The 19,107-nt window shown below is 49.7% G+C and overlaps 1 protein-coding gene across 5 annotated transcripts in view; it reads left to right on the plus strand.

Annotated features, from left to right (window-relative positions):
* The window catches only part of SCMH1 (Scm polycomb group protein homolog 1), a 120,722-nt gene that overhangs the window by 39,147 nt on the left and 62,468 nt on the right, over positions 1-19,107 (plus strand). For all 5 annotated transcript variants that reach the window (XM_084652492.1, XM_084652493.1, XM_084652496.1 and 2 more), the window contains 2 exons: positions 895-983; positions 2,409-2,652. In XM_084652492.1, coding sequence (XP_084508618.1) covers positions 895-983; positions 2,409-2,652 — 333 coding nt within the window. The remainder of the gene's footprint in view (positions 1-894; positions 984-2,408; positions 2,653-19,107) is intronic.

Genomic DNA, 19,107 nt, shown 5'->3' on the forward strand with positions numbered 1-19,107 from the left:
GCAGGAGTCGCGGGGAGGGAGGGGGAGGCACTGATCGGCAGGGCCCGCTGGCTGGCAGAAGATGCTGGAGGGAGGGGCGAATGCTGATAGGGGGCCTGCCAGTGCGTGCTCAGCACCCATCATTTTTACCCCATGGGTGCTCCAGCCTATGCTCATAAGTAACACATGGAAACCCTCTTTCTCCTCAACATACCCCTCTGCTCCCCAGAAGCCCCTTTTGGTGCTTCCATGGGCATTCCTGATACTCAGGGGCCCAGCATGGTATTGATACCAATTGCTGTCACCATCTTGCCCAGCCTAGCTCCTGCCTGTGCCTGTATCTTAGCTGCTTGCGACTCACCTCTGTGGGTGAAAGGTCAGCAAGGAAACTGCTGGCCTCCATAGGATGTGTGTATGCACCAGGGATAACATCATGGGCCTGACCTGGTCCTTGCTCATTAATGTCTTCTCTGCATCCAGTTGACTGCCATGTGCAAACACAAATTCCATGCAGAGTGCTTTGCCAGCAGGGCCAGGGCAGGGGCTCCTGAGGGCCAGACAGGAGAGGGAGACTCTGTAGTAAGCCAGGGAGATGTCACAAAAGATGAACCAGTGGTCAGCATGGGTGCAAAGGCAGAGCTGCCAGAAGGTCAGGGCCTTTTATTACAATGAACAAAGTCATAGCCATGTTTGATTGTTTCCAAGTGTGGAGCAGTGGCTGACATAATCCAGTTTGTGTAAAGGGCCGTTCCTAGCTCTCCTGTGTTCCGAAGAATGTGGTGGTGGATCTTAAGGTGCATGAAGGCTGTGACTGGATGAATAGTGCAAGGTGTTCATCAGAGCAACCTGAGTTCTGCCTCACCCAATGGGCCCTGCCGATTTTTAATAATCTCCATCTCTGCATCTGTTCCGCAGGTTTTCGGCTGAATGCTTCCTCTTGGCCCATGTTCCTCCTGAAAACTCTGAATGGAGCAGAGATGGCTCCTCTCCGAATTTTTCACAAGGTATCGTGTTGCATGCAAAGGGCTCCCTTTGCCACAGGGCATCCAGGCCAGCTCTGTGCTGTGCTCTCTGGTGTGTAGTACAGTTAGACGCCTGCGGTTGGCCCGTGCCAGCTGACTTAGGCTCGCAGGGCTCGGGCTAAGGGGCTGTTTAATTGTGGTGTAGACATTCTGGCTCAGGCTGGAGCCTGAGTTCTGGGACCCTGTGAGGTGGCGCTCCAGTTTGGCCAATGAAGAAGAGTCCCAGTGAGACCTGGTGAATCAGAGCTGCCTGAGTGGGAGTCGGGCAGGTGAGAGCTACCAGGGGACTGCGGAAGGTCTTAGAAGGAAGCAGAAAGTTGTCCCTGGGAGAAGGCTGAAGACAAGGAGAGCAGCAAGAGAGTTTTGTTACCTGGTGTCCCCAAACCAGAGAGGTGAAGGCAGGGGGAGGTGCCTACAACTTGAAGCCGGAGAGGGCTAAAGGCGGGGGAGCTGTGGACGGCTTACCCGCTGACGTCTCCATGAGAGAGCTGGGCCGAGAGGAGCCTTGAGGGGGGCGGGCAGTGAGGGATGCTCCCAGCAGAGAGGCTGGGGGAGGTTCGCCCTGGGAAGAACAGGGTTACAGTCCAGAGGGAAGGTCTGGCATGGCTGTACTGGCAGAGGGAAAGAAGAGGGCTGAGCAGGAGCTTAGATGTGACTGAAGATACCAGAGTGCGGTGTGGAAACAGAGAGGCAGGCAGGGTGCCCACTGGGAAGAGCGGGCTTTTAAGGGCTATATACACTGGGTGTGGGAATTGTACTATGGTTAGGATTTTGTTGGGGATTCAGAGAACTGTGTTTGGGAATAAAGCAGCCCCAAGGAAGGGTGGTGATTAAGCAAGAGAGCCTGAAGTGGATTTACTGGGACCTCTGAAAGCGGGGCTGCCTGTGAGACTTTCTCGCGTCAGTGTGCTACTAAGACACTCTCACGGGGTAGCTGCATTCTGTCACCCGGTTTGTCTGGTCCTGAGTGCAGCAGGCACAGGGTGCCACAACGAGAGGCCTTGCCTATGCTCCTAAAGATGCACGTTTTAAACCAGGGGCCAAATCCAGCCCTGGTATAAGCTGGAGCCACCTCCTTTACCCTCTGACATGGGGCTAATGGGGGGAGGGATAGCTCAGTGGTTTGAGCATTGGCCTGCTAAACCCAGGGTTGTGAGTTCAATCCTTGAGGGGGCCACTTAGGGATCTGGGGCAAAAATTGGGGATTGGTCCTGCTTTGAGCAGGGGGTTGGACTAGGTGACCTCCTGAGGTCCCTTCCAACCCTGAGATTCTATGATTCTGTGAATTGGTTCTGGCTCCATCTAGCTCTGCTCTTGTGATGACATAGGCAGGGGATTAATCCAAGCTCAGGAGACACCAACACACACTACTCTTTTGTAACCATCCTTCTGAACCCTCCCCTGTAGGAGCCACCGTCTCCATCCCAAAATTTCTTCAAGACTGGCATGAAGCTGGAGGCAGTGGACAGGAAGAATCCACACTTCATCTGCCCAGCCACCATTGGGGAAGTGAGAGGCTCCGAGGTCCTTGTGACGTTCGATGGCTGGAGAGGTGCCTTTGATTACTGGTGCCGCTATGACTCCAGGGACATCTTTCCTGTTGGCTGGTGCTCACTGACAGGAGACAACCTGCAGCCCCCTGGGACAAAAGGTAAGGACCACATCCCATCTCAGCTTCCTTGTCTGCTTAGTACCTGCAAAGCACAACAAAGCAGACAGGGACTGGCAACTATGAGTCCTGCATTCTGTTCCTTGCTCTGCTACAGACCTGCTATGTGTCCTTGGGTAAATCCCTGCCCGCCCCGTGCCTCAGTTTCCCCACAATATGTTTTTCCCTGAGAAAGAGATTGTTAGCAATCACTATTAACAGTAACAATATAGTGGAGTCTAGAGAGATTTGGAAAGCAGGTTTGTAAGTCTCAGTTATTCCTGAGGAGGGAAGGACCAGATGGCGATGCTGGGTGAGATTACTCAGATCTTCACCCCTCCCGAGATCCCTCAGAACCTGTCCTGCCTCTTCAGAAAACACAGGGTCCCTGGTGCCTTCCATCCAAACTGGCAGCCCTGGGACTGCTGGGAATATAGCAGGGGGATTAGGGTCACATGGGAGCCAGGCCCATCCTAACTGAAAGGACTCTGCTCCCTACGGGAAAGGTGAGGAGGCGAGGGAGAGGCCCATCCCAGGGCAGTAGCACAGTGCCTGCTGTTCATAGAATCATAGAATCATAGAATATCAGGGTTGGAAGGGACCCCAGAAGGTCATCTAGTCCAACCCCCTGCTCGAAGCAGGACCAATTCCCAGTTAAATCATCCCAGCCAGGGCTTTGTCAAGCCTGACCTTAAAAACCTCTAAGGAAGGAGATTCTACCACCTCCCTAGGTAACGCATTCCAGTGTTTCACCACCCTCTTAGTGAAAAAGTTTTTCCTAATATCCAATCTAAACCTCCCCCACTGCAACTTGAGACCATTACTCCTCGTTCTGTCATCTGCTACCATTGAGAACAGTCTAGAGCCATCCTCTTTGGAACCCCCTTTCAGGTAGTTGAAAGCAGCTATCAAATCCCCCCTCATTCTTCTCTTCTGCAGGCTAAACAATCCCAGCTCCCTCAGCCTCTCCTCATAACTCATGTGTTCCAGTCCCCTAATCATTTTTGTTGCCCTTCGCTGGACTCTCTCCAATTTATCCACATCCTTCTTGAAGTGTGGGGCCCAAAACTGGACACAGTACTCCAGATGAGGCCTCACCAATGTCGAATAGAGGGGGACGATCACGTCCCTCGATCTGCTCGCTATGCCCCTACTATACATCCCAAAATGCCATTGGCCTTTTTGGCAACAAGGGCACACTGCTGACTCATATCCAGCTTCTTGTCCACTGTCACCCCTAGGTCCTTTTCCGCAGAACTGCTGCCTAGCCATTCGGTCCCTAGTCTGTAGCTGTGCATTGGGTTCTTCCGTCCTAAGTGCAGGACCCTGCACTTATCCTTATTGAACCTCATCAGATTCCTTTTGGCCCAATCTTCCAATTGGTCTAGGTCCTTCTGTATCCTATCCCTCCCCTCCAGCGTATCTACCACTCCTCCCAGTTTAGTATCATCCGCAAATTTGCTGAGAGTGCAATCCACACCATCCTCCAGATCATTTATGAAGATATTGAATAAAACCGGCCCCAGGACCGACCCTTGGGGCACTCCACTTGATACCGGCTGCCAACTAGACATGGAGCCATTGATCACTACCCGTTGAGCCCGACAATCTAGCCAGCTTTCTATCCACCTTATAGTGCATTCATCCAGCCCATACTTCCTTAACTTGCTGACAAGAATACTGTGGGAGACCGTGTGAAAAGCTTTGCTAAAGTCAAGAAACAATACATCCACTGCTTTCCCTTCATCCACAGAACCAGTAATCTCATCATAAAAGGCGATTAGATTAGTCAGGCATGACCTTCCCTTGGTGAATCCATGCTGGCTGTTCCTGATCACTTTCCTCTCATGCAAGTGCTTCAGGATTGATTCTTTGAGGACCTGCTCCATGATTTTTCCAGGGACTGAGGTGAGGCTGACTGGCCTGTAGTTCCCAGGATCTTCCTTCTTCCCTTTTTTAAAGATTGGCACTACATTAGCCTTTTTCCAGTCATCCGGGACTTCCCCGGTTCGCCACGAGTTTTCAAAGATAATGGCCAGTGGCTCTGCAATCACAGCCGCCAATTCCTTCAGCACTCTCTGATGCAACTCATCCGGCCCCATGGACTTGTGCATGTCCAGCTTTTCTAAATAGTCCCTAACCGCCTCTATCTCCACAGAGGGCTGGCCATCTCTTCCGCATTTTATGATGCCCAGCGCAGCAGTCTGGGAGCTGACCTTGTTCGTGAAGACAGAGGCAAAAAAAGCATTGAGTGCATTAGCTTTTTCCACATCCTCTGTCACTAGGTTGCCTCCCTCATTCAGTAAGGGGCCCACACTTTCCTTGGCTTTCTTCTTGTTGCCAACATAACTGAAGAAACCCTTCTTGTTACTCTTGACATCTCTCGCTAGCTGCAGCTCCAGGTGCGATTTGGCCCTCCTGATAACATTCCTACATGCCCGAGCAATATTTTTATACTCTTCCCTGGTCATATGTCCAACCTTCCACTTCCTGTAAGCTTCTTTTTTATGTTTAAGATCCGCTAGGATTTCACCATTAAGCCAAGCTGGTCGCCTGCCATATTTACTATTCTTTCGACTCATCGGGATGGTTTGTCCCTGTAACCTCAACAGGGATTCATGGTTTTGGGAGAGCTGGTTTGCCTTCCCTTAGGTTGTGCTGTCCACTGGGGACCTGGAAAAGGCAGGTCGTGCTGAGACGAGAAGCTGTCTGCTCCTCCCAAACCCCTGCAGCCTTGTCTGCCGTGGGTTCGGAGGCTGTGACCCTGCGGCCGTGAGGGTGCCCCAGTGTCTGGAAACTACATGGGGGCTGTTGAGGTGCTCTAACACCTGTGTGCCTCCCTGTAGCTGGAGTGGCCCTAAAGGGCTGCCACTCTCCCCAGCCAGGGCCGTTTGGCAGGTTCAGCGATAACCCTTCAGTGCAAGGCAGCAGCTAGATCAGTAGGTTGTTCCTTTAGCTTCACCCTCCCCATCGTCTGTGACCTTTGAAGCCAAGGATCTTGCTTTGATGGACACCTTCCCTGTTCTTAGTGTGGCACAGCTAGGCGGTCCTCCCAGAGACTGATGAGCTGAGATCGCCTCCACTTTGCCTAGGAATAAACCCAGATGTGAGCTCCCCTTGGGTTAGGAAGATGCATCCGTCTGATGGAAGCCGAAAGGCACTCTTTGTTTACCTTGGATCTCGGCCTCCAGTATAGTTAACTGTTGTGCTCCCAGCCTCCCCCTCTCTCCCTGTTGTTTGTGTTTCGCCGCTGCCTCTCCCTACACTGTCATCTTACACTCTTTACAGCCATTGCTCAAGCTGCCCACAGGAGGTGCTCTTGAGCCAGTGTGATTTACCCAGCCCCTCTGAGATCTGAGCTCCAGCCAGGTTCACAGCACTTCTCTGGTACATGCAAATGGCTGAAATCCTTGGCTGGAGGCTTCTCTTCCTTGAAGTTAACCAAGGGGGCTTTGAGGATGATTTCATTGCAGTGGGAATTGATTCTGTGGGAGCTTCTCATCTGCTCAGCCTGGGTAGCTGAGTGCTCCTTCAGACCTATCTGTGCTGAGGGCTGGGAGGGAAGTGGAGAGACATCCAGAAATGATACATGTCCAGGGGAACAGTACTGTATCATTGGGAAGCATTTGCCTACTTCAGTTGGCAGGTAGCTGTGACAAGCTTTCCCTCTTACATTGACCTCAGCCCAGGTGGTAGGCATGGGAGATCATAATGAAGAGCTCCCATAGAATCAGGAGAGGGGTGCTTCTGGATGTAATATGAGGACAGTGGTCAATCCTGTCCTACCCGTACGGCGGGAAGAGCCTTATTCCTGGCAATTGAAAGGAAATTTCCTTGGCTGGTAGCATTTTCCCAGGGAAGTTCAACTCAGATTCTTCTTGTCACAAGATTTTCCTTCCCCTCCTCCTCCCTCTCCTGGTGAGTACTGCCCCAACTCTGTGGTTTTATCCTGAGGAGGAGAAGTGCTGAGGATCCTTTCCTTCCTTCTGTCATTAAATCCCTCACCCCATCTATTCATTCCTAACAGCTGCCTTCTCTTTAGACAAGGAGGGATGAACACCGCTCCCTCCAGAGCCTGTGAATTGCTGCTCCTAAGGAAGCTGTGGGGGGAAGGTTCACCTCAGACAAACTCCAGGCAAACAGTATGCCTTTTAATATGGCTACATGTTAAGGGTTACAGGTCTACATCTAGGAACAAAGAATGCAGGCCCAACTTACAGGAGGGTTGGCTCTATCCTGGGAGGCAGCCCCATTCTGTACTTGTGCATTCTGACTTTTCTTCCCCAAGTGTAGTACCTTTCGTTTGTCTTTGTTGAAATTTCATTCTGTTGACAATTGCCTCGTTCTCCAGTTTATCAAGATCCCTCTGAATTTTAGCTCTGTCCTCTGAAGTTTTTGCAACCCTCCCAGCTTTGTGTCCTCCGCAAATTTGGTCAGTGTGCTCTCTATTCCTACATCCAGGTCATTAACAAAGATGTTAAATAACACCAGATCCAGAACAGATCCCTGTGGAACCCCACTTGAGACCCCCTTCCAATCCGACATCATTCCATTAATAGTTACTCTTTGTTTGCAGTTGTTTAACCAGTTATGTAGCCACTTAATGGTAGTTTTGACGAGCTCACATATCATCAGCTTACTTATCAGATGGGGAATAAATGTTTAATAGCAGAGAAGGGTGTAACATGATCCAGTGGTTAGAAACTGAAGCTAGATAAATTCAGACTTGAAAGAAGGTGTAAATTTTTGACAGTGAGGGTAATTAACTGTTGGAACAACTTACCAGGGGTGGTGGTAGTTTCTCCATCACTGACGATTTTTGAATCAAGACTGGGATGTTTTTCTAAAAGCTCTGCTCTAGGGATTATAGTGGGGCACGTCTTTGGTCTGTGCTATCCAGGTTAGACTAGATGATCACAGTGGTCCCTTCTGGCCTTGGACTCTAAGAATGCATGGAAGTCACACAGAGCTCGTGTGGTTTTTTTTAATGCTAGTAACTGAATTCAAGTGTAATCTGTCTGTTCCAATGGCTGCCAGTGGAGGTGGAGGAGAGGCTTTTCCTCGTCATATGGCTTATGTGATTGACCACAGCATGCCCCAACTGCCCCGTCTTCAGCAATGTTTGTTTAGGTGGAGTTTCTGTAGTTGCTGGGGACTGGCCAACCATACTGAACCAGAACTTTCAGTGGTGGTGACTTGTATATTAAGGTTGCTTAACCCTTTAAAAATGTTTCTGACTGTTTTAAGAGCAGTAGTACCTCAGTGTTCAGTGAATGGGACAGCGGTGCTGGGAGAACAATTGTGTAAACATAATACTGATCAGAAGAGGCTGCTAGGCATTCCCATTCCTGCAGGAAGGTCAGAACTCAAGACTGATCAGGTCTTTCCCTTTTTCCCTTTGTTGTTACGGAGCTTTATAGAATAGAGGGAAACACATTGTATGTACATCACTAAAGACCCAAATTTTCTGAAAGATCTTGTATTTTCCTTTCCTACACAGAGACTGAATCTCGAGGTGAACTGGTAGGCAGGGAAGAAGAGAGTTCCTCACCGCAGGGCCTGGATGTTTCACCAATTCTAGTCATAGTTAATGTCATAGCGCACAAGTGAGATGATACCATACTTCCTAAGCTGCATCTAGGCCATCAAGGTTGAGCGAAGCACTGAGACATACGAAGGAATGGGAAGGGTCATGGTGCCAGCCTGTGCTAAAATATAATCGGGGTCTTTGGGGAGGAATCTGGAATGAAGTGAGGAAGTTGTATAGGTCACGTGTCACTTTTGTAAAAAAAGATATCTTCAGCGTTTTAAAAATTTTGTTGTATTCCTCAGGGCATGTGCAGTTAGTGTTTCATTTGGTTACTCTAGGATTAATTACGAGGTTAAGTTGGCTATAAGGTAATTCGCCCTAATGGGCGTGGCAAAGTCTCCAAGAGAAGTCGTGCATGGACCAACAAAGGAGATGTCCAAAGAACAGTTTTGATTCCACAGCAGTTCTCAGATGCTTGGCGGAAACTCAGTGGCTTGCACAGTCTTTCCTGGTGGTCAGCAGAATGACATTGGTGGGAGAGGATCCCTGGAAGCTCTTTTTCTTTCCCCCCTCTAGTGGAGTATGGAATGGAGAACTGCTGAACTAACATGCTCCCAGGGGATAGCACAAGAAAGGAAGGGCCGAACTATGGGCAGGGCCTTGAATTTGATACTTGTGAGGTATCTGTTAGCTCCAACCTTCCACTATACATGAAACCGAGCAACTTGGCAATGATGTGCCTGGCTCTGGAGAAACCAGCATCCCCCATGCAATTGCCGACTGCCTCATCCAGGAGAGGAATGCCAATTACAGTTAAGGAAGAAACTGTTTCTGATCTGGGGGTGGGATGAAGGGCCACAGACCGGAAGTGAGGAACTGAGTAGAAAAGAGCCCTTGGCCTGATTTATGGAGCGCTCAGCTCTGGGCCTGTGGAGTGCCCTGTGTGGTGATGGCTGTTCCCAGCACAAGCCCCACTGGAGCTTTTTCTGAAGTAAATTCCTGTTTGCAGTTGTCTTTTCAAGGGCCCTCTCCTCTGGTGCTTATGCTCGAGTGCCGGGAGCCCTAAACATGCTTCACACGTTGTTTCGTCATGTCTTGGACTGTTTGGAGAAGACGGGGGCTGTACAGCTGCTCACCAGAACCCAGCAGGGATCCAGGATGGAGAGCTCATGGCACCCCTCCATAGAGCTCCTCAGGAGCTGCCATGACAGTGTGCTCCAGGAGCCCTGCATGCAGTGGGGAGCTGGCTGCCTCCTGTGGCTCTGAGTAAGAGGGTCTTTCTTCCGCTGTGGCCAGGTGCTGGGTGTCTCCTTCCCTTACCTTCTGGAAGGCATCTCACATTCTAGCACCTCCTCATGAAACCTTGTCACTGCAGCATCACTGCTCCTTGGGACAGCCCCCTCAGTCTTTTCCACTGTAAAAGCAGCATTTAGCTTTAAGCCTCGACCACCCCCATCCCCACCCTTCCGGAGGCAGATAAGTATCATTATCCCCACTTCACAAGGGAGGAAGCTGTGAGACACGGCTTGCTGCAGCTTGCCCAAGGTCACAGGCGTCAGTATCAGATCATGGATTAGAACTCAGGACACCCTGGCTCCCAGTCCTATGCTCAGACCATTGGGTCACATCTCTCGCTCTCTGATGTCCAGTGCTTTAGAGAGATGTGGACAAGACCTCTGAGAATGCTGCATTTTATAGTGCGGTGTTGCTTTGTACCTAAACCTTCTAGACTGGGTCAGCAGTAGTGGAGCAGGAATTGCAACCAGGGTGGCTGATGAGGTGGCAATGAAAGCGTTAATTTTGTTGGGGCAGGCTCTGAGCTGGAGGCAGTTCTGTGCCTTATCGAGTGAGCTGGAAATTTGAGGAGTGGAGTTTCTGCCTTGGCACAAGCCCAGCTGGCAGAGATGTTCTAAGCCCAGCCAGGCTGGAGAGAGCTAATAAAGAACACATCCTCTTGGTTACTGTGCCAAGGCCAAGGCAAGTTACAGTGGGTGCAGCAGAGATCCTGGTACTCCAATCAGATAAACAGCAGGCGCTTGCCCTGACTCCCTTTGTTCCTGTCTGCTGTTAGCTGTCTGTGCGCTGCTCCCTCTCTGTCAGACTGGCTGAATTTGAGACGGTCTCGCTCTGCTTACAAAACAAGCAAAAGTTAATAGTTTTAAATAGTTACCATGGGGATATTTTAAGTGGTGCTTGCATGCACTCCCAGACTTGCCATCTGTTGCATGCTTTATACAGTTTTCCTGTCATTCCAGTTGGTGTGCGCTGCACAGCCCTGGTTGGCATTGGTCTGGCCAGCTATTATGTGTTTAGTTGGGAGGCAAAAGCTTCAAGAGGGAAGAGAAAGCCAGAAAATGCTGAACCCCTCGTAGAAAGTTCACAAGGCTCCCTACCCCCTTCACTTTTCGCTGCTGCTGTCGTGCAGTTTATTTGTTAACTGCTTGGTGGCTTCACGCAGACAGAGATGATGATCAGATTCTCATGACTAGAATTTCCTCCCAGAGTCGAAGGTAACAGATACTTTGTGATTTTTCTTTATGTTCTTCTCTAGTGTTGCTAAGTTTCTTTTCCTCCTTTTGAGGTTAGGGTGAGTAGGAGGTGGGGGGGGGCTGGGTGTCTGAGCGGAGGCAGGTGAAGATTTGCTATTTAAATAAGGTCGTGTGCTTTAGTGCTTGGTAGAGAGAGAAACAAAAATAACTTGTGACTGTAGGGTTTGCAACTGAAAATGAATGTGATTCAGGGCTCAGGAAGCGAGGTAGCTGGCAGCACTCCAGGCCTGGGGAGCTGACTAGAGAAGGACGACAGGGCTGTCATGCCTTTCTGTACTGAAAGTTGCTGCTTGATTTATGGCTCTGAACTCGACAAGGTTAGGACCGCACAGATAGAACCTGTGTGCCAACAGCAAGAGCAGCAGGAATGTTCTGCTGAGAAGTCTCTCCATTGATCTACAATGTTTGTAATGTACGTATTCTAAATGCTGCTGACTTTGGGTTTATTGTTGGAAACTAACCAGCCAGACTCTGAAACCATCTGGCGCACGGGATCCCGGTACTTAGTACTAATCCCTTCTCTGCTCTGAAATGCCAAGGGAGTGACAGTTTCTCATCCTCAGCTCCCTTTGAGCTGCTCCTTGAGGAAAGGGGTTTGGTCGATGCAGAGTTCTGGATGAGGAGCTAAGAGGCACAAAGAAAGCAACAATCCAGAGGTGGAACAGGCACATTCATAGAGACCTAGACTCCAGGGGCAGTGAGAGACCAGGGAGATGGGATTGTGGTCTAATAGCCAACTACAGAAGAACTATGGGAAGTTCTGAGGTGAGGTGCTCACTTAGTGGCTTGGTGACCCACTGGATAGGCATGGAGATAAAGACCTGCCGAAGCACACTACAGACCAGAGCCCTTTGAGCCTAATGAGCTTGGCCTCTGCTGCAAGGTGAACTCATTTGCTAGGCGCGTACCTTGATCCTTCTCATAACTGTGTGCCCTGGGCTTGTGTGTTACTACTGTTGGCAGTTTGAATTGCCGTGGAGCCCAGACAAGCTCTCCCTGACAGGCTGCATCAAAGGGGCACAGTGGAGGAGGGCATGGCAGTAGGTCCTCTGTAGCGTCGTGGCAGCGAGTCTGGAATGTGGAACCTGGTCATGTGGTGGCATAGGAGGCTGCTGGGATACTCCAAGTGGGCGGACTAACAAAAGCCTCAAAAAAAAGAGAGAGGGAACTTGTCCTGGAGAAAGCAGAGATGCAGAAGTGGGTGACACTGGAAATAGGAGCCAACCTGTCCTTAGTACCAGGAGGCTGCAGCCAACTTCAATTTTCCTCATCCATTTAATTCTGAAATTTCCCCTCACGCAAGGAATTTGGACTTCATTCAGGTGGTTTCTCTCCCTTCATGCCCTAGGGGGATTTTCAAAGTCTCTGTGATGTAAAAGTCTAAACACGGTATTAGTTTGAGAACATTTTTTGTGAGCGGGGGATGTGGGAGAAGGGCTTTATCAATGGGAGCCTCCTACCCCTGAGTAAATACAGCCAAGGGTATCTTCCTGTCCCCAGAGTGATACTTGCTGGTGGAAACAGTCATCTGTGCTGGGCCTCTCATGCCACTGAGCCACACTGGGAGGCAGCTTGCTTGCTTGCGACATCAGCATGTGTCCCTGGTTAAGCTCTTAGAGTTCGGTGTTCATGTTGTCAGGCTGGGCACTTGTTAGTGGTGTGTGATGCACTGACATGTCTATAAGGAAGTGGTGCTCCAACCTTAGTTACCCTCATCATCCATATTCCATCAGGACTGTCGTGGTGTATAAAGAACCTGTTTAATGGTTACACAGTATTAGACAAGGGTAATCACAGTACCTATATCCCTGCGGATCTCTCTCTGGAGGTATAGTCTTCCTTGGCTGTGTGAGAGCTCTTTGTGCAACCTCTTTATATGTTGAACTCACTGCAGGACCTTCAGCCAGGCTGAGAAGCCTTCGGAGCAAACATTTCAGGCATGGAGATTGTTGCGTGTCCTTTTTTTAGCCTGAAGAAGAGCTTGAAAGCTTGTCTCTGTCACCAGCAGAAGTTGGTCCAGTTACTCTCCCCCACCTTGTCTTTTTTTGAACCAGGCAGATAACAGAGCTGACAAAGTGGCTTAAGTATGCTGCCTCCAGACCACTGTTCCCTCTAAGCTATGCGCGTGTGCGCGTGCACACAGATCCTAAACCCTGCACGCACAAAAATTTGCACAGAAGCACAATAGTTTGCACAGAAGAAATTTTTTGCGCACTCAGCCTGTCAAAAATTAGAGGAAACATTGCTCCAGATCCTGTCCTTTTTCAGCAGAAGGATTGAGGCCTGTAAACAGGAATATGCAATTCATAGAATAGAATCATAGAAGATTAGGGTTGGAAGGGACCTCAGGAGGTCATCTAGTCCAACTCCCTGCTCAAAGCAGGACCAACACCAACTAAACCATCTCAGCCAGGGCTTTGTCAAACCGGGCCTTAAAAACCTCTAAGGATGGAGATTCCACCGCCTCCCTAGGTAACCCATTCCAGTGCTTCACCACCCTGCTAGTGAAATAGTGTTTCCTAATATCCAACCTAAACCTCCCCCACTGCAACTTGAGACCATTGCTCCTTGTACTGTCATCTGCCACCACTGAGAACAGCCGAGCACCATCCTCTTTGGAACCCCACTTCAGGTAGTTGAAGGCTGCTATGAAATCCCCCCTCACCCTTCTCTTCTGTAGACTAAACAATCCCAGTTCCCTCAGCCTCTCCTCATAAGTCATGTGCCCCAGCCCCCTAGTCATTTTCACTGCATGCGTTGTCTCATTCTGAAGCTTTTTGCCAAGGAGACTAAATAGCTCAGGGTGTTGGAAATGATATGCAGGGTCTTTCGCTTCCAGATTATCTGTTCAAATCCAGATCCATACCAAGTGTCTGAAGGTCAGTGCTGTCCAGTAGATTTTTGGTTTATGAGAAGTCAAATAGTGTACATAGTCCTTCCCAGTGGATATGAGAGAGACAGTAGGCTGGTGGATAGAGCACTGGACTGGGACTCTGGAGATCCCAGAATAAAACCCAGCTCTGCCACTGATAGGGAAAAAAACCCAGAAAACGACCCTATAATCATGTAAAGCTACGCTGCTGTCTTTTTTCTATGCTTATCTGTCCTTTCTACTTTGTTTATGGATAGAAAGAATGTGAACTGTGTGTAACCTGCACTCCCTACTTTTGGGGAGAGAATTCCTTATACAGATAAGCCTCCATGCTCGTACCTACCCCAGAACTTCAAACAGACTGGGTTAACCGGTTCGAACTGGAAGAGATCTCACAATGTATGTTGAACCAAGCTATAAAAGCTCATCCCTGTTCTTTGTTCGGGGCTTCACCATTTTCCTCTGAAAAGGAATTGGTGAGCCCTTCAGCTGTCGTATTTGCTAGCAATAAAGTGCCTCACTTTATCAAAGAGCCAAGACTCTGTGTTTTGTTTGGCTAATACAGAAGTCCAGGGAAGGCTACCCTCCTAACCCTAGACGGGAGGGGAACCCTTTTCCCCTAACACCACTGTTCTTCTGAGTGACAGGCACAGAGAAGGACTTGCCCCAGTTCTCCTATCTGTGAAGCGGGGATAATGATACTGACCTCATTTGTAAAGTGCTTTGAGATCTGCTGATGAGGAGCACTTGATTAGAGCTGTTGGTGCGTCCACCTTGCAGAAAACCCAGCTGGCACAGGTGGAGACCCCTCGCTGGCCTTGTGGAAAGGCTGCAGATTGAAGAATGAGGGAGCCAAGCTGCTTTCAGGGGAGCCCTGTGGTCAGAGTAGAGCACACACAGCTGTGGGGAACAGGCTCTGCTGAGTCCAGTGCTGTGGGAACAAGAGACAGCCCAGAGGTGTGCTATAAGCACAGGATAGGGAATTTGGAAGTGCTGGGTTCTGATCCCAGCTGTGACCTTTCTTGGTGACCTGAAGTGAATCACTAAACCCCTCTGGCTCCACTTCCCGCTCTGTGGAAATGGAGATGATCCTCACTTGCTCCAAAGCGGTGTTGAGAGGGATAATGACAAATTGCATCATATTAGTTATGGGATTTGAATGTGAAATGCCGAGTGAGTGATCAATCATATTGCCTATTGGAGTTCCAGACAGCCAGTCTGGTACCTGCCTTTCACCAGCACCACAGAGTGGGTGCCGTGAAAGGAGCCCAGTCACGTGTAGTGGAGTTTTAGGTGGACTTTTGTAACCAGGGAACTGTACTGATGTTACCTGATCTCCTTTCATGATGAACACCTAGTAGCCATTATAGGGATACAGTATGGGCAGTTTTCAGAGTAACAGCCGTGTTAGTCTGTATTCGCAAAAAGAAAAGGAGTACTTGTGGCACCTTAGAGACTAACCAATTTATTTGAGCATAAGCTTTCGTGAGCTACAGCTCACTTCATCGGATGCACCAGTATGGGCAGTAACTACTGACTAGAGATGTATTCAGACTAGGTGGAATAAACTGGGAGGAGTGGTAGATACGCTGGAGGGGAGGGATAGGATACAGAAGGAGCTAGACAAATTGGAGGATTGGGCCAAAAGAAATCATATCATAGAATCATAGAATATCAGGGTTGGAAGGGACCCCAGAAGGTCATCCAGTCCAACCCCCTGCTCGAAGCAGGACCAATTCCCAGTTAAATCATCCCAGCCAGGGCTTTGTCAAGCCTGACCTTAAAAACCTCTAAGGAAGGAGATTCTACCACCTCCCTAGGTAACGCATTCCAGTGTTTCACCACCCTCTTAGTGAAAAAGTTTTTCCTAATATCCAATCTAAACCTCCCCCACTGCAACTTGAGACCATTACTCCTCGTTCTGTCATCTGCTACCATTGAGAACAGTCTAGAGCCATCCTCTTTGGAACCCCCTTTCAGGTAGTTGAAAGCAGCTATCAAATCCCCCCTCATTCTTCTCTTCTGCAGGCTAAACAATCCCAGCTCCCTCAGCCTCTCCTCATAACTCATGTGTTCCAGTCCCCTAATCATTTTTGTTGCCCTTCGCTGGACTCTCTCCAATTTATCCACATCCTTCTTGAAGTGTGGGGCCCAAAACTGGACACAGTACTCCAGATGAGGCCTCACCAATGTCGAACAGAGGGGAACGATCACGTCCCTCGATCTGCTCGCTATGCCCCTACTTATACATCCCAAAATGCCATTGGCCTTCTTGGCAACAAGGGCACACTGCTGACTCATATCCAGCTTCTCGTCCACTGTCACCCCTAGGTCCTTTTCCGCAGAACTGCTGCCTAGCCATTCGGTCCCTAGTCTGTAGCTGTGCATTGGGTTCTTCCGTCCTAAGTGCAGGACCCTGCACTTATCCTTATTGAACCTCATCAGATTTCTTTTGGCCCAATCCTTCAATTTGTCTAGGTCCTTCTGTATCCTATCCCTCCCCTCCAGCGTATCTACCACTCCTCCCAGTTTAGTATCATCCGCAAATTTGCTGAGAGTGCAATCCACACCATCCTCCAGATCATTTATGAAGATATTGAACAAAACCGGCCCCAGGACCGACCCTTGGGGCACTCCACTTGATACCGGCTGCCAACTAGACATGGAGCCATTGATCACTACCCGTTGAGCCCGACAATCTAGCCAGCTTTCTACCCACCTTATAGTGCATTCATCCAGCCCATACTTCCTTAACTTGCTGACAAGAATACTGTGGGAGACCGTGTGAAAAGCTTTGCTAAAGTCAAGAAACAATACATCCACTGCTTTCCCTTCATCCACAGAACCAGTAATCTCATCATACAAGGCGATTAGATTAGTCAGGAATGACCTACCCTTGGTGAATCCATGCTGGCTGTTCCTGATCACTTTCCTCTCATGCAAGTGCTTCAGGATTGATTCTTTGAGGACCTGCTCCATGATTTTTCCAGGGACTGAGGTGAGGCTGACTGGCCTGTAGTTCCCAGGATCCTCCTTCTTCCCTTTTTTAAAGATTGGCACTACATTAGCCTTTTTCCAGTCATCCGGGACTTCCCCGGTTTGCCACGAGTTTTCAAAGATAATGGCCAGTGGCTCTGCAATCACAGCCGCCAATTCCTTCAGCACTCTCGGATGCAACTCGTCCGGCCCCATGGACTTGTGCACGTCCAGCTTTTCTAAATAGTCCCTAACCACCTCTATCTCCACAGAGGGCTGGCCATCTCTTCCCCATTTTGTGATGCCCAGCGCAGCAGTCTGGGAGCTGACCTTGTTAGTGAAAACAGAGGCAAAAAAAGCATTGAGTACATTAGCTTTTTCCAAATCCTCTGTCACTAGGTTGCGTCCCTCATTCAGTAAGGGGCCCACACATTCCTTGGCTTTCTTCTTGTTGCCAACATACCTGAAGAAACCCTTCTTGTTACTCTTGACATCTCTGGCTAGCTGCAGCTCCAGGTGCGGTTTGGCCCTCCTGATATCATTCCTACATGCCCGAGCAATATTTTTATACTCTTCCCTGGTCATATGTCCTACCTTCCACTTCTTGAAAGCTTCTTTTTTCTGTTTAAGATCCGCTAGGATTTCACCATTAAGCCAAGCTGGTCACCTGCCATATTTACTATTCTTTCGACTCATTGGGATGGTTTGTCCCTGTAACCTCAACAGGGATTCCTTGAAATACAGCCAGCTCTCCTGGACTCCTTTCCCCTTCAAGTTAGTCCCCCAGGGGATCCTGGCCATCCGTTCCCTGCGGGAGTCGAAGTCTGCTTTCCTGAAGTCCAGGGTCCGTATCCTGCTGCTTACCTTTCTTCCCTGCGTCAGGATCCTGAACTCAACCAACTCATGGTCACTGCCTCCCAGATTCCCATCCACTTTTGCTTCCCCCACTAATTCTACCCGGTTTGTGAGCAGCAGATCAAGAAAAGCGCCCCCCCAGTTGGCTCCTCTAGCACTTGCGCCAGGAAATTGTCCCCTACGCTTTCCAAAAACTTCCTGGATTGTCTATGCGCCGCTGTATTGCTCTCCCAGCAGATATCAGGAAAATTAAAGTCACCCATGAGAATCAGGGCATGCGATCTAGTAGCTTCCGTGAGCTGCCGGAAGAAAGCCTCATCTACCTCATCCCCCTGGTCCGGTGGTCTATAGCAGACTCCCACCACTACATCACTCTTGTTGCACACACTTCTAAACTTAATCCAGAGACACTCAGGTTTTTCTGCAGTTTTGTACCGGAGCTCTGAGCAGTCATACTGCTCCCTTACATACAGTGCTACTCCCCCACCTTTTCTGCCCTGCCTGTCCTTCCTGAACAGTTTATAACCATCCATGACAGTACTCCAGTCATGTGAGTTATCCCACCAAGTCTCTGTTATTCCGATCACGTCATAGTTCCTTGACATCACCAGGACCTCCAGTTCTCCCTGCTTGTTTCCAACGCTTTGTGCATTTGTATATAAGCACTTGAGATAACCTGTTGATCGCCCCTCATTCCCAGTATGAGGCAGGAGCCCTCCCCTCACAGACCTTCCTGCCTGTGCTTCCTCCCGGTATCCCGCTTTCCCACTTACCTCGGGGCTGTGGTCTCCTTCCCCCGGTGAACCTAGTTTAAAGCCCTCCTCACTAGGTTAGCCAGCCTGCTGGCAAAGATGCTCTTCCCTCTCTTCATAAGATGGAGCCCGTCTCTGCCCAGCACTCCTCCTTCATGGAACACCATCCCATGGTCAAAGAAACCAAAGCCTTCTCTCCGACACCACCTGCGTAGCCATTCGTTGACTTCCACGATTCGACGCTCCCTACCTAGGCCTTTTCCTTCCACGGGGAGGATGGACGAGAACACCACTTGCGCCTCCAACTCCTTTATCCTTCTTCCTAGAGCCACATAGTCCGCAGTGATCCGCTCAAGGTCATTCTTGGCAGTATCATTGGTGCCCACGTGGAGAAGCAGGAAGGGGTAGCGATCCAAGGGCTTGATGAGTCTCGGCAGTCTCTCCGTCACATCGCGAATCTTAGCCCCTTGTAAGCAGCAGACTTCTCGGTTTTCCTGGTCAGGGCGGCAGATAGATGACTCAGTCCCCCGGAGGAGAGAGTCCCCGACCACCACCACCGGCCTTCTCCTCTTGGGAGTGGTGGTCGTGGAACTCCCAACCTCAGGACATAGCATCTCATGCCTTCCAACCAGCGGAGTCTCCTTCTGCTTTCTCGCCCCAGACATATCATCTGGTCCACTCTCCGCAACGATACCTGTGGAGAGAACATGAAAGCGGTTAGTTACCTGTGTCTGTGTTACTGGAACCCGGACATTCCGCTTACCTCTTCTGGAGGTCACATGTTGCCAAGCTTCTTCACTGGCCTCTTGGCTCCTCTGTGCAACCTGCTCTATATCTGTAGAGCTTTGTGCCCCTAGAAGCCTATCCTGAGTTTTGTCCAGAAAATCCTCAGTTTCTCGTATGCCACGCAGGGTTGTTATCTGT

The sequence above is a fragment of the Lepidochelys olivacea genome, assembly GCF_965140295.1.
Source record: "Lepidochelys olivacea isolate rLepOli2 genome assembly, chromosome: 19".
Taxonomy (NCBI): Eukaryota; Metazoa; Chordata; order Testudines; family Cheloniidae; genus Lepidochelys; species Lepidochelys olivacea.